The 19,788-nt window shown below is 40.3% G+C and overlaps 1 protein-coding gene across 6 annotated transcripts in view; it reads right to left on the bottom strand.

Annotated features, from left to right (window-relative positions):
* Positions 1-14,109, bottom strand: part of LOC133406715 (glypican-1-like) — a 35,154-nt gene extending 21,045 nt beyond the window's left edge. For all 6 annotated transcript variants that reach the window (XR_009769089.1, XR_009769090.1, XM_061684540.1 and 3 more), the window contains exon 1: positions 13,818-14,109. Coding sequence is in view for 4 of the 6 variants with exons in the window: in XM_061684540.1 (XP_061540524.1) it covers positions 13,818-14,007 (190 nt within the window). In the remaining 2 variants the exon portion in view is untranslated. The remainder of the gene's footprint in view (positions 1-13,817) is intronic.
* Between the last annotated feature and the right edge of the window lie 5,679 nt (positions 14,110-19,788).

Genomic DNA, 19,788 nt, shown 5'->3' with positions numbered 1-19,788 from the left:
TGGCTCCCTCAGATTTAAATTGATAGACTGATACAGGGAGTAGATAAGATCACCACTACACAACTGTGCTGCTTTCATCAATTAATATGACAGTTAATAAGAGTCTCTAAACAATAAATGGCATGGAAAGATCATCATTATATCTCATTTAAGAAACAAGGTCTTTAAATAGAGAGGTGGCAAAGTGGTGGCGCACTCATCTTCCATTTCCTTTCAGACAGCACTTCATTGTCATCCACTGTGGTTTTTGATAATTTTAGGCAATGGCATGTGGACAGTCTCCTTAGTGGTTATCTACACCCATACTAGAGAGTGTCCATAGTCGTCACAGTGCCCTACTTTCCATTTCACTAACCTCAGTCCTCCCTCAACCTAGTGCAGAGTGCCTCAAACTGTTAACTGAAAGGATGCGGTACTGTGATTATCGGATAAAATCCTTCAAAATCCAAATCTATAGATCCCGTGAAACTGGTCAACTTCAAATTTGTTTTTAATTCCCATCCCCTCCAAAATCCCCATGTAGAGATTAATTATCAATGAAAGCATTTGTTATAGAATTAAACAGTCGTCATAATAAAACCTTTAACTGTACATGTGTGTATGGTATGTTTTATGTAACATTTTGACATTTTTAAATGCAATGCAAGTGTAGTTGTAGGTTAAAACTTCTGTTAAATGTGTGCTAAGTTAACCCTTTGACGTACAACAAATGCAGTGATGATCATGCATGTGAGGGATGCAATCCCCTTGCATTTACGCTCCTGACTTTGTGGTGTGCATTCCAAACAGTTATTCATACCAAATGACAGACCCCTTGACTCATTTGCATAAGAAACCAAGCTGACTTGACATTGCCTTGATGGGAAAAGGTTTATGCTTCATAGATACGAATAACAAAATTGTACTGAGCAGCCAGGATCGAGGCATTTATATTGCTTTTCCACATTGTCCGTTGAGTTCTCATCAGTTCTTCATTGTGTATCATAGCTATCGCTGCCATAACTGGTGCCCATCTGTTGTGGCTTCACAAAATAAAAACTGACAATCATGTCAGGAAGAAAACACAAAATGCATTTCTGAAGTTAATAGCATATAATAGATGCGCATTAAAATCAAGCCTCATGAGATGTCCTGCAACATTTGCTGAAGTCCTGCAAGATACACTGATCTTGCATGATGTCATAAACCATGACAGTTTGACCTTCAATTTTTTTGTTGTGGTTTTAGAGGTATCTGCGAAAGTTGAATAGAGGCAACTGGATACTTCTTGGTTCAAGAAGCATATTTATCCCAAAAATGTTGGTGAAGTTCCAAACCTTTGGGGCTGTGGAGGTTAAAACAATTACCAAACTTTATTCAGGTAAAATACAGCACAGTCTATTATATTGTAACAACTTGAACCCATCAGGCCATCTCTGCAATTACAAATTATTTAGTAAAGACACAACAAATAATGAGTACATGTGACACTTTCCCTCTTATTAAATTCTTTGAGTACAGTATTTTGGCAGTTAAAAAATATTCACATATCATATTATTGCATGAACATCTATATACCAAACTGTACAGTTGTCATGGGAGACATTTCAGCTAATGATGCAGTTTATAATTATTTCCCTCAAACCTCTGTGGTGTAATTAAACAAGCTTTAACAATTACTGAAGATGGAAATTAAAAGCTGCGGTTTAGGGAACTGCACTGTTCTATGTTCTATCTGTAATTTGTATTTCAATAAGGCTGCCATCCTTTTTACCACAGAGTTCTTTTTATTTAATCATTAAAATTGCATATCGAGAGAGCCTCTGTCCTCTGCTATGTAATGAACAATGATTTGTCACTGCATACTATGTTTATCTGTCTGCGATTTTAACGCCCACACGGGGAGGTCTATTAAACGCATTACTGTGATAATACAAACTAGAAGTGCACCAGATGTTTTTGTTTGTGTTTGTCACTATGCACAGAAACGCATCCATGTAGTGTCTCATTTTTACTCCCTGTGTGTCATATTTGTCATTATTATTTTATGGCAACAATCAAATCCATCCAACAATCAGAACAATTTGAAGCTGTTTGTGGTTCTCCGAAAATGAGCACACCTTCACAGAGAGATTAGGATGTCACAGCCAATCATGGTAGCTCCTGTGTGGTTCATAGGAACATCCTTTTTTTTTTTTTTTTTTTTGCTGCTTAATAACCCACTACCCCACAAAATAATGTTAATCAATTGCATTGCCACATAGTACTTATAGTGCAAATATTTTAGTAATAGTAGGGTTGAGACCAGCCCAGCGTGTGAATCAGCATCATGCAGCAGAGGTTGATCTGCAAGTGTTAAGACTTTCTGCTTAGGCTTCAATCCAAGTCCTTCAGCCCATGTGTCTGTGATCAGGCAGTTGTGCATTTCAAGTTTCTTTACTCGACCTGGAAATGGCTACCCTCATACTGTGACCTATCATGTTCTTCTTGTCCAAGAGATTTGATGCCCCCAACAGCGATCAACAATCTGCCTCTGATGTGCCCATATTCATGTTTTTACCGCACACATTCTCATGCCCACCACACCCAACCAAGTACTAAACTGCTGGCAAATGTTCAGTGACACACCCAGGCACACACACAAAAACACCCATACTTCCACATTTTATTTGCCACCTCTCCACCACCAGGACTATAACAGTGCTGTTGGATTAAGGGTTGATGTCTAATCTCCTACTAATCCCTGATCAGTTAATCTATGTGTGAGCAGTTTCTAGTTCACAACCTGGCATCAAACACATGCTGACCTTGCAACAGAATATACAAGCTCACTAGTTTTCACATTTGTCACTTTGTGTTTGTATCTTGAAATATACACACACAGCAGTGCCTGGTATCTTCATACTTTTATCTGGACAGAAACAAAGGTTGGCGGTTGGTTGCAGTCTGCTGCTAATAAATGCTAAATCTAGCACTCAAAAATAGCCACTGTGACCGATGCCCCATCCTGAGTGATACACCTTTGACTGCACAAATTTGCACGGTCAGATGTTTCTCCAGTGTGGCACATAACGTTTGGCACATTTTGCAGTTTTACAGAGTGAAATAATGTAAATGCAATAGTTAGTGCGAGTGCATTTGCCTACTCCCAGAAATGACCTAAAATTACAGTATTATATGTGAGGTTGGTGCTAATTTGAACAGACACATGCACACTACACACGCACTTGGTGGGCAGCAGACAGGGCTGGTCTGTGGTAGAGAAGGGTATTTTTAGTCTGGTAATGTTTCACACAAATATATAAGCACCTCCCTGTCTGTTCCACTGTCTCACACATGCATACACACATGCGCACACACGCATGCATGCACGCAGACACACACACACACACACACGCACAAAATCCATCAATCACATATAGTATTGACATGACTATTTCTGAACAAGATTAACCAACTATTATTCCTTATTTTGCAAAACGAAAAAAGTACCGGTACATCTAAATGTAAAGATGTCATACAAACAGTCTGCTGAAGTAGCATCCTTCATTGTACTTACACAAGGACTTTTTGCTTGAGATAATCGAAATAATGGAATATAATTTCAGAAAAATTTGCATCTTTATTCTGTTGACTGCAGACACTTTATTTCCAAAAGTATTCGCTCACCTGCCTTGACTCAGTCAGATATGAATTTAAGTGACATCCAATACTTGATCCATCAAGTTTAATGACATCGGTCCACCCTCAGCAGCTTTAAGTCTTGTGGAAAGGTTTTCCACAAGGTTTAGGAGTGTGTTTATGGGAATTTATGACCATTTTTCTCCAAGTGCATTTGTGAGGTTATACACTGACGTTGGGAGAGAATTATTCTCTGTCTCTGCTCTAATTCATCCAAAAGTGTTCTATCAGGTTGAGGTCAGGATTCTTCAGGCCAGTCAAGTTTATCCACATCAAACTCTCTTATCTCTTTATGAACCTTGATATTTGCACTGATGCACAGTCATGTGGGAACAGGAAGGCACCATCTCCAAACTGTTCCCACAAAGTTGGAAATGTTCTTTTTTGTGCCTGACTGGTAATGCTTTCCCGTCTCTGCCCGCAGCATTGCCTAGGTGATGTTGGTCGGAGCCACAGTCACACCTGATTTCAAACAGCTGTTGGTGTATTTAAGTTTGGCTCATGCTGAAGGAATGTGCTGGCATATTGCCTTTATAGCCATTTTGCTTGTGGTCATTCTCTAACTCCCAGTCTTTGTTCCTGTCGTTCCACAGCTTGTCGCTTCCAGTGGTGCTTAAGTTTTGTGTTTTGTTAAGAACTACTGTGATTTTGTGTTCCTGTTTTTTGCTTGCCTCGGTGTACCATAAGTACTACTAGTTTTGGGTTTTAAGCACTTCTGTGATTTTTGGTTTGACTTTTTGTACTGTAGATAGATTTTTGTTTTTGCTTCGTTGGTAAGTCCCTTCAGCTGTGGCCCTGTCCACCACCTTTTGTTTGAGTAGATCTCCTCGTATTCTTTGTTCTCACCTTTGCAAGTTGTCTGCGTTGGTTTTTGTTTCATGTTAGTTTTACTTCAGCACACAGGCGCGCATAGGTTTTGGTATTGTTGATTCTAGTTGTTCGCGACAGCCATTTGCTGTTGCTGTTTTCTGTGATGTGCAAATTGTTTGAATAAATCTTGTGTAACTGTTTCAAGCTGTTCTGCGTTGAAGTCCATTCACTGGCTTTTGGCCAATTCATGACAGAAATGTCCAAAATATTAGCCCCTGAGCGCCAGTGAAGGGTACTCTGAATGCTTCAGCATACTAAGAAATGTCTTCTTCTTGTTCCAACTTGTCTGTACACCAGTGCACAAAGCAAGGTCGATAAACATGGATGAACTTGACTGGCCCGCACAGAGTCCTTCCCCCAAACCGATAGAACACCTTTGGGTTGATTTCGACTGCACAGTGAGTCAGGCCTTATTGTCCAACATCAGTGTGTGACATCACAAATATGCTCCTGGAAGAATGGGCAAGAATTCCCATAAACTCACTCCTAAACCTTGTTGAAAGACTTCCCAAAAGAGTTGAAGCTGTTATAGATGCAAAGGGTGGATAAACACCATATTAAAGCATATGGGTTTAGAATGGGATATCACTTAAAATCATATGTGAGTCAAGGCAGGTGAGCTAATATTTTTGGCAATAGTGTGTGTGTATATATAAAGCTAAAATATGTATTATTTGACCAGTTTCGTCTGTTAGCAGTTGCACAAATCCATCGATTGTCAACATAAACACAAACAATATTTACTAACAGGGATGTGTCCCCGTGCTGTACCGTGGGAGTGGCCGATCTCATCTGATCTCAGAAGCGAAGCAGAGTCGGTCCTGGTTAGTACTTGGATGGGAGACCACCTAGGAATGCTGGGGGTGGGCGGTAGGCCAATCACCCGCTCCCATAAAAACGTACAGATTACAGAAACTGCAGTTGCAGCCTGTGTGCAGCCTATGTGTACCTCTCATGGCACAGAGAGCTCTAACTAACAGAGGTGGGTAGTAATGCGCCACATTTACTCAAGAAACATTTTTGATAAACTGTACTTGTCAGAGTACTTTAAATGCACTGTACTTTTTAATTTTACTTGTGTATTTATGTGAAGGATCAATACTTTTAGTCTGTGACAATGATCGACATGCCATTAGCTACTTTTATTTATCCATTCTTGCATGTGCCACTCTATTTTTAGACTCCATCTGCGACTTTCGCATAGGGCACCCGTTGTGCCAATCCGTTAGTACAGTGATGTTTGACTCAAGTCCAACAAACTGCACGAGACAATTACATGACTGCCCACGTAGCCTTCGCGACCCAATCAAAATTACTCATTTGGGGGGGGGGGGTGGGGGGGGGATGGGGCGAATAGCCGCGCTGAGTGTGTTTACATTACAGACTGCAAAAAACAACAGCTCTTAAATTGTGACTGCCAAACTTGGATATTTTAGCCCGCTTCTAACTTGAGAAAACACCTTGCAGTAAGTTGCACATGTTTCTATTGTTGTTTTGGCAGTGGATATTGGCAACATTAGCACTATCCTATGGTGTCACACACCCACACACACACAATCCCTAAATCTTGTCAGCAAACAGCTTCTTCATGAAGTCATTTAAATGAATAAAGAAAATAATGTTTCTGGAGGGCCCAATGCATGTGTTGTTGGTTTCTGGGCATTTAAAAATTTAAATGGTGGCAGGTGTGTGTCGACTCCCATATATTATTATTTTATTTGATGTTCATGCTCTGATTAAAAAAAAATAATAATAATCAGAAGTTACTCACAAGTTACAAGTAGGTTTGCATTGAGTATTTTCTTACGCTTCCTCAAGTAAATATTTGGATGACTACTTTTTACTTTTACTTGAGTCATATTATTCTAAAGTACCAATACTCTTACTTGAGTACAATATTTGGCTACTCTGCCCAACTGTGCTTACTAAGCCTATGAATAGAAGCTTTCAAAGATTTCACAACAATTAAATCCTGGTTTTGCATTGGAAATAATTGAGCTAAGTGAAGGGTATGGATGAGAAGGAGACAGTATAAATTGCTTGTGATAAGGAGGTGGAGGTAAAAAGTAAGGAAACAACGTAAGGAGGCATGAACTTGAGACAGAAACAGAATGGGTTCTTACTCATTTAAATTTTAGTGCAAAGATGGTTGTTAAAGTATCGAACAGTTTGGTATTACCTTCTCAGTTCTGTGATAATATGGATGCTGCTAGGGTGGTTCTGATATTCCTCGTTCTGAGATTAATTGTTGCTATCGTGCAAAAATCAAATCAGCAATTGGTAATCAGTACCACAATCACATACAGCAACAATCTTTTTTTTTACATTTACAGTATGCAAAACTCCATGTTAGTTCACTATGCTGTGTATTTGTCACACTCTAATAAATATTGTTTTAATCATTTGGTTTCTTACATTGAAAAGGGGGGTGGGAGCAGGACCAAGTTCAAGACTGCAAGTGCAAAGCATATTTTACATATAGTTTGTATATTCATATAATATATTGTTTATATTTTGAGGTTTGGCATGATCCATTGATACAGTACCCTTAAGAACACGGTTTGTTTAATTTCAATTAATGAGGTTGCGTTGTGTCCTTGCTGTGTCTTGAAGCAACGGCAGCAACAAATATATAGCAAAGTACGACAGTATGTTTAAATAAATGAAGAGATTATTTTTAAAATGCAATCTATTTTTAATATTCTGAGAAAAAAAGACCCAGACCTGTCAATTTCACAAACATTAATTGCAGACCTCACCCTCTCTAGAGGACAAAATGCAGTTGCTGAAATAGGGAAAAGGGATATTTAGAGATACTATGCAGATAAAGCCACCTGATGTAACACAATTTAATGTTTGATGTTCACACATTAATCACATAATCTTGGAAAATGTAAAATATTCCATTTTAAATGAAATAACACGAAACAAAAAGTGGCACATCAACTCTCATTATTGCTGTAGCTCAACATCCTTAGCTTATCTTCTGATGGCTGATTTTTCAGACCACAAACTAGTTGACACTAAATAAACAGCAACTCTGCTGGCTGCAGCCATATTCTGTCGTGCACCCAATATTGCCTGACATGCTTCAAAGCATGATTTATCAAAAATTATTTCCACGCAATGAATATAATTCATAATGATTACAAATTTTATTTAATTATTATGAGATAAGAGCCACACCTTATATAAATCTTTAATTAAGGGGAAACCCTCTTCAATTAATATGTACTGAGATACAGTAACTGCAATGAGATATACCGGTATATATATGTATATTCTCCTCAATAATACTGGTAATACTGTTCAAAATCTTGTCAAGTCAATCCATTCATTTTCTAAGTCCTTGTCTTTATAAGGGTTAAGGGTAACTGAGATGACTTCTGGCAAGAGGTGGGGTACACATAAATGCGAATAAATCCAGACTTTCAAAACAAATCAACTTTAACTTAAAATAACTTGCTTGGCGCAGAGAAAAAAATATCTGTCAAAATGATATCGATTCCAAACATGAACCGAATGTTGCCTTTTCTTAGTAAAAGTTAAAATAATCCATCCATCCATTCCCTTAACCACTCATCCTCACTCGGGTTGTGGTTGTGCTGGACCCTATCCCAGCTATCGTCAGGCGGGAGACGGGATACACTGAACTGGTCGCCAGCCAATCACAGGGCACATATAAACAAACAACCATTGGCACTCACATTCAGACCTACAGGCAATTTAGAGTCTTCAATCAACCGACCAAGCATGTTTTAGCGGATGTGGGAGGAAACCAGAGTACCCAGATAAAACCTACGCAGGCACGGGAAGAACATGCAAACTCCACACAGGTGAGGCCAGGAATTTGCACCCCCAGTCCTCTGAACTGTGAGGTAGATGTGTTAACCAGTCGCCCACCGTGCCCAGACAAGATTCAAATGGCAAATTTATTCAACCACCACAGGACATTAATGATATATTCTACAACTATATATATATATATATATATATATATATATATATATATACCAGCTATTGCAACTACCAAATGGGTTCTATATATATTTGCATGTGTGTGTGTGTGTGTGTGTGTGTGTGTGTGTGTGTGTATATATATATATATATATATATATATATATATATATATATATATATATATATATATATATATATATATATATATATATGTGTGTGTGTGTGTGTGTTATCATGTTAAATGTCACACAGAGGTGGGGGTGTATCCTCGCTGACTTCAGCCATTCACACTCACATTCACTTCTGAGTGGGAACATATATTTATTCAGACAGTTAATCAATACAATTAGAGTAGTTGGGTACCAGAATACCAGATTTTGATCCTTAAAAATTATATTGGGTACGTTTATTAAATTGCAACCGATCACAATAAACAAAATGAAGGCTCTCGAGTTGACAGGCCTTATTAAGTCTTATTGCACTTGTGACCAAACCTGTAAGTATTAATGGTCATAAAACAAGTACTATCATCTTAAATTTTAATTGAAATTATCTAATCTTTTGTGGTTCTTCATAAAACCAACATCTAATAAATAAACACAATCCAGTGCAACCCACTGTCGAATTCTCAGTAAGCAGGAAACACAATGGTCTCATTTTGTTGTTGCGGGTCATCTGATCACATGGGTGTATGCTTTTCTGCAAGATAATGCATTTGTGAATGAAATTTCTTTGAAGGTGTTGGCTTTCACTGACTTTTAAACACACACACACACACACACACACTAAAAGATGAACTCAACTTAACCATTGGCAAGTGAAGGCTACAATGTGTGAACGTAAAAAAATGCTTGCAGGCACAAAGACAAATGGACAGACAACAGGAAATAGGATGACTTCCATTCACATAGCATTAAACGTGTGTGGCAATGGCTATGTGAGTAGGGAGTGAGAAGAAACCCTTGAGGCATGTATTTACAGCATGCATGCCACATTAAACTCAGTTAGTCGCTAACAGTGTTAATTTAATTACTGATAGTATAAATAATGTAAATTACTGCATAGACCAGTACTCTATTTAACGTAATATTTATTGGACTTGAAACCACAACATAACGTGGATCAATATGAATGAAACACAATGGATGTTTTAGAAATGTTTATATTATTGTATGTTATTGAGCGTCTTTATATTTCGAGAATGTCTGTTTATATGGCATGTGTACCCCTACTCTGACCGGTATTGTTGGAATAGTGCTTTGAATGAGTCCGACTCACTGGTGGTCAACGGCAATACTTCCTTTCCATTATATATTCCTGCCACATTTGTTAGGCTCAATCTGGGACAAAATGTGGGGTCGAAAAACTATGCTTCATTTGTTTTGGTTGTCACCTGTCTTCGTCGTCAGCATTTAATGGTCACTAATTCTGTAGAAGAATGTGCCGGTTAAATATGTTTCATTAGGTTGAAATTGCTCTGCTCTGACATGGAGAAGAACTTTTGTCGACAGCATACTATGCATTTCCTACATTCTCCATTAATTTTGTTCATGGAAAAGTAATGTCTGTAATTCTACTTAAAGAAAGCTACTTACCTGTAGATTTAACCAGGCTCATCATTCCTGTTGTTTATCATTTCCTCAGTCCTCACAACTCACTTACTGTACTTTTGTCAACTCGCTGGGTGTGTGGCTGCTTGCTTGCGCTTGTGTCAACAACACCCGCCATCTCGGAGGTTTCACAGTGAAGTTCGACTCTACCTCAGCCAGTCATCATCACTTATGTGGTTGTCTTGTGCCGTTTCACGAAGAAAAAGAGTAAAAATAGCACAACATTTTTTTTCTCGGTTTAGAGATCCTGCTGGTCTGATGAAAACAGCTTCAATTATCTCATAATTGAAATAATGTGCCACACTATTTGGTAATGGCATTATCATTATTAAAAAATATATATTTATTACCATAATTAGATTATGCTTTACTGAAAAAAAAGTAATGCAGTTAGTAATGCTGTTTATTTATAACACTGTTACTCCCATCACTGGTCACTGAAAGACAGGCTTGACACCATTTTCTGAACAGGACAACTACAAACTTCATTGCTTTTGCCAAAAGCAAACCCATGAAGAGAGCTAAAAATACTCTCCAAGATCCTTGACTGTTCGAGATACTACAGTTGGTAGTCTGACTACTTGACTGTAAATCACTTGTGGAAATGATTGTTTTCATGGAGGATAAATTGTTCCCAGATGTTTTAACTGCACCTCTGTATTGTACACTGCATTTGTTTGATTGAAATTGAATTTATATATTTTTTTCATGGTGTAAATTAAGTGGAGGATCTCTGTATATCTACATTTCTTAACATGACCTAAATGCTTCTCAAATTCAGGGAGCAGCATACCTGGCAACAGCTGGACCTTGTCCCAAATATTTAGGAGGCTGTTTGTTCCTCTAAATTCCATGCACAGGAAGGGCACAGGGCTGCAACATCTGTGCATTTGTTTACTGCTTAGTTAGGCGTTTTGAAAGGAAGAAAAGACACTTTGGGAAGAGTTTCCACCAATATTTGAGTTTGATGATGAGTATGTTTAAGTGTTCTTTTCAAAGGGTGCCATTTGCAAAGCATGGGGGGGGGGGGGGGGGCATTTGGTAACACCCATGAAAAATCTTTTAGACACGGGAAGTACAGATAGACGACTGAGATAATGTGGTTCCACAAGTGTGCACACCCTCTTGTAACTGGAGATGTGGCTGTGTTTAGAATCAACAAATCACATTCAAACTCATGTTAAATAAGAGCGAACACACAACTATTTGCACACCATTTAAAGGGCCTCTGATTAACCCTCAATAAGCCTGAAGGTTTTGTGCTCACACTGACTGGTATTTGGAAGCGTTCATAATTCCCTCCGTCCTTACAAAGGCCTCAGTTCCAGCTGAAGATAATTGGCCCCAAAGCATGACGCTGTGATCACCATGTTTCACTGGAGGTATTGTGTTCTTTTGGAATTCTGGCCAAAATGGTCAACATTATTATTTTTTCAGTGCATTTTCCTACATGCTATTCAGAGATTTCAAGACTGTTTAATTTTTCTTTGTAAGAAAAGGCTTCCCTTTTTGAAGCCCTACCCCATATCTCACACATATGAAGAAGATGGGAGATTGTTGTTACCTGTGCAAAACAGCCATTACTTGCCAGAAATTCCTGAAGCTCTTTCAATGTTGCTCCTGGGCTCTTGCCAGCCTCCCCGAGGAGTTTTCTTTTTGTTTTTTAATCACTTTTAGAGGGACATCCAGTTATGGCAATGTCACTGTTGTGCCATATTTTCTCCACTTGATGACGACTTATTTATTTAATGCCTTAAAAATTATTGTTTTTCTTCTCACTGATACCTTTGAACGATGAAATTCCTCTGATGCTGTGGAAGGTATTTGCACACCATGGGTTATGCTGTAAGATGTGACTACAAAAATGTCAGGAAATGCATATTAGAACATCCATCCATTTTCTGAGCCGCTTCTCCTCACTAGGGTCGCGGGTGTGCTGGAGCCTATCCCAGCTGTCATCGGGCAGGAGGCGGGGTACACCCTGAACTGGTGGCCAGCCAATTGCAGGGCACATTGAAACAGACAACCATTCGTACTCACAGTCATGCCTACGGGCAATTTAGAGTCTCCAATTAATGCATGTTTTTGGGATGTGGGAGGAAACCGGAGTGCCCGGAGAAAACCCACGCAGGCACGGGGAGAACATGCAAACTCCACACAGGCGGGGCCGGGGATTGAACCTGGGTCCTCAGACCTGTGAGGCTGACGCTCTAACCAGTCGGCCACCGTGCCGCCCATATTAGAACATCTCAACTTTATTTGGGGTTCATCAGAGGCACTTTAAATGTGGGCCGGTATGTGGTCACTCCCATTTAACATGAGTTTGAATGTGATTAGTTAATCTCGAATGCAGCCACACGCCCAGGGCCGGTTTCTCATATGGGCGATATGGGCAGCCGCCTCTCTTTTGGGGAATTCTACTGCCTGTCGCTAACATTCTATGCCTATCTGCTTGTCAGTTTCAATTTTTTCAAAGGGAGGCAGAAGTCTTGCTCAAATAACTAGAGCAGATCGTGGTCCGAGGGACTAAGGCATTGTGTTCTTCCTCTGTCAATAAAAGATGAGTTTTTAATGGAGAGAAAGGGTGCGAGCTGTGTTTGGACTCCTCCTTGGCAATCCCTGAAGCACCCACTGAGACCTTGAGTGACTCACTTCTTTCTTTCTCTCTCTCTCTCTGTCCCCCCTCCCTTTTTCTGGCTTCATCCCTCTGCCAATCCTCTGGTCTTTTTCCCTCCTGCCTCCGTCTGCCCATGAATTACTTGTTTTCGCCGCATCTTTACACTTCCCTCTTGTCTGTGTGTTGGTATCTGGTTCGGCATCAACCACCCACGCACACCGACTACTTCATATCCCACCACACAAGACATATGTGAATGACCTTCCACATCATACACAGCTTGCACACAAGCGTATCACAGTCTTTTGTCTCCTTCTTCCCGGGCTTCTGCCGCTGTCCACCTTTAAATGACGGAAGACACAGGCCGGCAGATGATTGCCTTCAAGCCAAAAGCCATTCTAATGTCCTACGTGTTCTCTTCTCACAGTTTAATCCAAACGTGTGAACTGTGACTGGTGTGTCACTGACAGGTTGACTGACCAGTTCTCAGTCAGATTGATTGATTACCTGGCATGGAGGGTAATTGACTGATTGATTCGAGAATAGAAGATAATTATTGAAGAGTGATTGAAAATGATGGCCCAGTATAACCACCCTTTCCTGTTCAGCCCAGCTGGGATTTTGTTGCTTATAATGAGTTAGTGCTAGCACAGACAAACATCACTTACTGTATGACTTTATGCCTCAGTCAGAGATCACTAATACAGCATATACTGTATGTCCAAACGTGCACATACAGGGACATTGGCTTACACACTGCTGCAATTCCAACTGAGTCATAAAAGAGAAAGTAAATGTATAATAAATGTTTCCTCTCTATTTAATCAATGGTCATGTTATTTTGCATACAGTTAAAACAAAAGAAAAAGCCCAGAGTAAAAGGCAATAATCAGATTGTTATTTATTTACATGGGTTACTCCTACTTGTAAAAAAAATAATATCGCGTGTGAGCACGGTGCGACCTCGGGGTGCTGGTCAGAGAAATCGCAAATGGAATTATAAAGTCAGATAATGCGACTCGGTCACACTTGTCAATAGAGACGTCATTTAAAGAAAGGGTGGCTGTGTAGAAACATCAGTGTTTCCTTTCTAATCTCACCGGTGGTCTCCGTTTGAGGTACTCCGGCCAGGGTGAAGCCCTTCCCGGTGTAGAACTGGCGCAGGTCGGCGCAGCTCCTGTCCGGTGCCGGCCCCGCTGCTCCGGGCAGACCCAGCAGCAGAGAGAGCAGCGGGACGAGCATCTTCTCGAGCGGAGTCCAAGAAAATCCGCCAGGGGGGGAAAAAATCATTTCTGGACGCGTCGGCAGTCCTTCAAAGAGTCCCCGCCTGAGTGAGAGCACTGTGCCGCGGCGGCCGATCAACTGGCGATGTGCCCCGATAGTGGAACGAGCGGAGGGATAAGCAGAGTGTGGAGTGGAATACTGGGCGGGGCGAGATGACATGGCGGCTGGAGGAACAACGAGGCGCGGCTAAGGTGTCAGGTACACCTCCTCTTCTTCTCTTTCTTCCTTCGGGGGCTGGAGGGATGTCGGAGACAAAGAGAGAGAGAGAGAGAGAGAGTAGGTGTTCCTCTGTCAAAGTCGCCTTGAACCCTGCTGCTTTACGGATATGTTGTGCTAATAACGTTCGACTTTTGAGATGAAGTCGACGAATGCGAGTTGGTGCTGAGAATTAGTGCGGTGCCATGCTCGTCTCTCTCTCTCTCTCTCTCTCTCTCTCTCTCTCTCTCTCTGCAGGTTTTCAGGATTTTAGATGGCGTGACAAATGGATCTGTATTCTCATCACATTTTCCAATGACTCATCCTGTCTGTTTCCGATTATCGAAAGCTGGGTGACCATTAATTTGATATCCTTGAAAGAAAAAAAAAAAAAAAAAGTATTGAAAGTCCATGTACTGTACTAGTATGCTATTTGTCCTCAAGACTATTCATGCTGGAATTCAGTCAAATCAATTGAATTGACAAGCAGGTGTAAAAGGACTTTTTTTTCCCAGTGTACAACGACAAGGGCGCACTAGTAAACCGATGATGTAGTAGGAACGTTTTTTTCCCCCCACCACACTCGCCACTTTTGGACTACTAGTACGACATTAAACGTTGATATCGAACAAATGTTCAAACAGCTTTGATATCCTTAATGTCGAATAAATGGCTTCAATATATCTTTGTTATCCAAATCAAGATCCATGTAGTATGCTCTTGGTCCTCACTAGTAGGAGAACTTTGGCCTACTAGTAGAGCAACTACATGTTGTTAGTGAGGCAAAACTGCACTAGTTGACATCTGTGTGCTACTAGTACTATTAGTGAAGTGCTAGCTGTACTAATAGCACTCAGTGACAGCTGTGTGCTAGTGCACTTTTTTGTCAACTATTGCACTGTTTTCCTCACTAGTAACATGTAATTGTCCTACTAGTTTGACAAAGTTGCCCTAACAATATACATAAATATCATACAGTAGTGTATGCAGCAGTGGGGGGGGGGGGGGGGGGGGGGGGCATTAACTGTTAGACACAGTGGTTCTGCTACTGCATTTTGCAGTAGTACTGCACAGAGTGAACTAGTACATGGACCTTCAGTTGGATATCAAAGATATTGAATAAATGCTAATAATAAATAAAATAATGAAATCAATGCTCATACCAGACAGCATCTCAGAAATACAACCATCTTGAAAAAATAAGTAATACCTATGTAATTCATTTTATGTCAGTCATTTTGTTTACCACTTGTCTTTGTTAGGGTTGGGCGGAGCCCATCCCAACCGAGCCGAGATTCTAACCCTGAACCTCAAAACTGTGTGGCAGCCGTGCTAACCAGTAATCCATTGAGCTGCTTTGGAATAAATTTAACAATTCTTCTTATTGTTATATTCTTCTTATTGGGCAGCGCAGTGACCTGGTTAGCATGTATACCTCACAGTCAAGAGGCTTGAAATCTTCAAGTTGGGTTCAAACTCTGTGTAGTTCGCATTGTTCTCGTCCTTCCAGCAGCAGCGCTCGGAAAGGTCAAACGGCAACCCTGAAGTCTGACTGACACCTTAGAAATGCAGAAATCCCAAACAATCTGCTGATAAAATTGAAGCTGCTTACAGTTTGCTGTATTCTATTTTGATTGTATTTTTATTTTTTTTCTGAACGAAGTAGTTGTTTGTGCTCACGAAATAGTGTTAGGGTGTGCATAAAGTAGCGGCGGCTCCATAATGGACAGCAGGGTAAGCAAATCGAGCGCACCCTCTATCGAAGTTGAATGTCGAGGCGAGGCTAAAAGTCGTAAGCTACAAAATGGACAGTGAGCAAACTTTATTTTAGGCTGGGGATGAGCTACAAAAATATCCTGAAATGTTTGGCATTGCAAGGAATCATTATTACCGAGAGACATTTAAATAGACTATTGCGAGCCAGGTTGGTTTACAGGCGGAGTTATGACTTGGAAGCTGGGATCGATTTTGTTGACTGGCAATGGCATCATAAATCTGATATTAAAACAAATTACACAAGAAGACCAAGCAGGCTTGAACATGATTTTATTGTCAATGTTTTTTTTTCTGTGCTTCCGTTTTAACAACTGTGGAAGAAATTAAAACAATCCAATGTTTGCTCAAGAATTGTCTTCTATAACAAATCATCCATCCATCCATCCATCCATTCATCCATTCATCATTTTCAACACCGCTTATCCTGGTTAGGGTCACGGGACGCTGGAGCCTATCCCAGCTGACTTCGGGCGAAAGGCGGACTACACCCTGAACTGGTTGCCAGTCAGTCGCAGGGTACATTTACTAACCATTCACACTCACATTCACACCTGTCACTGAGTGGGAACTGAACCCACACTGCCTGCACCAAAGTCAGGCGAGTGTACCACTACACCATCAGTGACTATAACTAATCACACATTTCCAATACTATAAACTGATGTGTCAAATAACTATGGTTGGTCTCATTATAAACTAGCACGGTGGGCGACTGGTTAGCACATCTGCCTCACAGTTCTGAGGACTGGGGTTCGAATCCCGGCCCCGTCTATGTGGAGTTTGCATGTACTCCCCGTGCCTGCGTGGGTTTTCTCCGAGCACTCCGGTTTCCTCCCGCATCCCAAAAACATGCGTGGTAGTTTGATTGAAGACTAAATTGCCAGTAGGTGCGAATGGTTGTTTGTTTGTATGTGCCCTGCGATTGGCTGGCGACCGGTTCAGGGTGTACCCCGCCTCTCGCCCGAAGATAGCTGGGATAGGCTCCAGCACGCCCGCGACTCGTGTGAGGAGAAGCGGTAAAGAAAATGGATGGATGGATGGATGGATAGATGGATAGGTTTCATAAATGTTTAAGTGCAGATGTATACAATCAAGAAATTAAAAAATAGAACATAAGAACAATTTGTACAAACTTGGTTGACTAAAACAGTTCAAAACAAAAACACACCACTTTAAAAGCAGGTGAAATAAAATGGGCCACATGAAAAAATAATAATAATTAAAAAAGGCACAAGGGTATGAGTGATTGTTACGGACATAATTCAAGATTATGGAGAGAGAAGTAGTGAGTGAGTGTTTTTGGTAGGTGTTTGTGAGAATGTTTCCATAGTGTGTGTGTATGCGTGTGTGCATTTCAGTACTGTTTATGATAGTATTTCTGTATGCTTGAGAGTATTTCAGCTTTGAGTGACAGCTCCTCATACAACAGGTTACATAGGTGTTGAAGTTATTGTTACAATTACCTACACCACATCGAGGTTGTGAGAATGTTGTTAAATTCGCTGCGAAAATCTGGATAGCTGTAGTAACCAATGGGAAGCTTTAGTACACATCCACGTTTGAGACGTTGGACGGTGGAGGAAATCTGTGGTTTCTGTGAACTTGATGAATATGGTTTTGTCCCAGAGATCGGACCCAGTACAGAACCGCACGAAAAAGCTGGAGAGTGTTGCAATCAATTTCCCTGATGTACCTTTTAGGTAACAAGAAACTGTTAACTGGGCTGCTGTCATCTCCTCTGGAAGGTTTAGGAGCTCCTTCAAGGTTTTTGCATTAGTTTTTTGTGTGCAATGAAATGATGCAGACCTTCTGGTGGGAGTAAACTAGCTACAGAACCCACAACAGGACGCCAGCACTTAATTACATACAATGGGGCCTGAATAATTACCTTGTGTCCTATTTGAGTCAAAATGGAGAGCAGTGTGTCCTTGGTAGGGACTTGCTTGCATATGTGTACATCAATTGCATCCAGTAATTCATCTGTGTCCACTGAATTAAAGTCTTCAAAAGCCTTCAAAAGGATAGCGCTTTCCTCATGTGAATACGTACAGCTATAAGGAATCCTTGAAACTATTGGTTGTCAAGCCGTACGGCGCCTCTTCCAGAAATGTTAGAGCAAGTTTCACTGGGAAGTAAGCAGCGTTTTCCCACCCAGTACCTGTATTTTAAATGCTGTATTTACCTCCTCTGTACATATTTCTTCACAGATTTGAACCACCCCATGAAACTTGAAGTTCAAGTTTCAGATTCTATATTTCAACAATTCAATCATTTCCACAGTACAGTATTTCAGTTTGCTGACAGAGGTTCAGCATTCAAATGGAATTTCTAGAGAAAATGCATTTTTTAATTACGCTATAATTACTGGTCCGGCATTAAATTAGCTGTAGGGTAGCTATGTGGCCCGATTGACTCTGCATGACGCACCTGTGGTAATGTAAACAATACTGTCAGGGTGGCACACTTGCAGCAGTGTACCCCCAAAATAAATATCGCTTAGGGTTCCATGTAGGCTAGCTGGGCCATATGGTGATTATGGCAGTCGCAGTTTCTGACAGGGCCGATTTCAGCCAAAAGTCCGCAAAATTTGCATGTGCTGTTTCCCAGAGTGTATTGCCATAGTTAAAACAATTGGATCGTGTTTTGACTGTGTTAAAATTCACATTTTTGTTTGTACAGACAGGGTATAATAGTTCAAGTGGTGTTGTTTTTAGTTGTTTATGATTAAATTGCTGCCGATGTTAGTCGTGTTTACTGTTGCTTTTGGTGGCAATCTGGCACCCTTACAATTAATACTAGTAGTATTATTATCTAGTTATAGCAAGATTAGTTGCAGACATAGAGCTCTACAATTGTCAGTTGGTCCACATGTTGCATTTGCTGCATATTGTGGACGATGATGTCATTATTCTGAATAAGATTGAAAAAAGAATCACTTATCAGCAAATGAGTCCATGGAATCGTAAACGTTGGAACCAGTTCTCGCCGATTCTTGGGTTTCAATCGTGAAATTAAAGACACCCTCACAATGCTGCCAGTTTATGATGAGATGCACATCCAGATTTGCTGTCATGGGAAAATAAAAACTGTAATTTAATTCATCATCCCAAGGATGAGTTGGCTGTGTTTCTCATCAACAGAAATTCAATATGAGCCCCATCTCTTACCAGATTAAAACCTCCCTGCAAATGAATCTAAACTGATGTCCATGTAACAATGTGAATATTGAGGAGTCCCAACTGTCTGCAATCATCTTAATGTTGGCTCAGGCTATGGTGTCAAAGTGAGTAAATTATAAATTACTAATCCAAGATTTAGAATTTATTCTCAATGCATACTTGAGACCTTGCTCACACATGTTCTCAAATGTAATTATCATGCAGACATACCTGTGAAGCACCAAAGCATGAAGATGTCAGGAAGAGAAAGATAATCAAAGCTGGGAAGCCTGCTCGAACCTGTTTTTTGTTTTTTTTCGCCCTTTACTTGTAAGTAGTCAGTCTTCTATCAAGCTTAGTAGTCAAAATGACAAATATATCTTTCACAAGCTCATTCATCAGTCATTTTTGGTAGCATCTGTCACGGGTAAAAGAAAGTAAACATCAATGAAATATAGTGATAGTATACTGTATATACTATCATTGCAGAGACAGCAGAAACGGTCCATAATCATTGGCTGGTATAAAGCACACACACACACACACACCTATAAACAATAAATCATATAAATGATGAAGCCATGTCTCTTTTAATAGCTTACCTGCCACTCCCAGTCCAAACTATCTGCCACTCAAGATAAAATCACTAGGCCACTAC

Source organism: Phycodurus eques, chromosome 8 (assembly GCF_024500275.1).
Source record: "Phycodurus eques isolate BA_2022a chromosome 8, UOR_Pequ_1.1, whole genome shotgun sequence".
Lineage (NCBI taxonomy): Eukaryota > Metazoa > Chordata > Actinopteri > Syngnathiformes > Syngnathidae > Phycodurus > Phycodurus eques.
The sequence above is the reverse complement of the archived record's forward strand: the minus strand, read 5'-3'. Positions and strand labels throughout refer to the sequence as shown.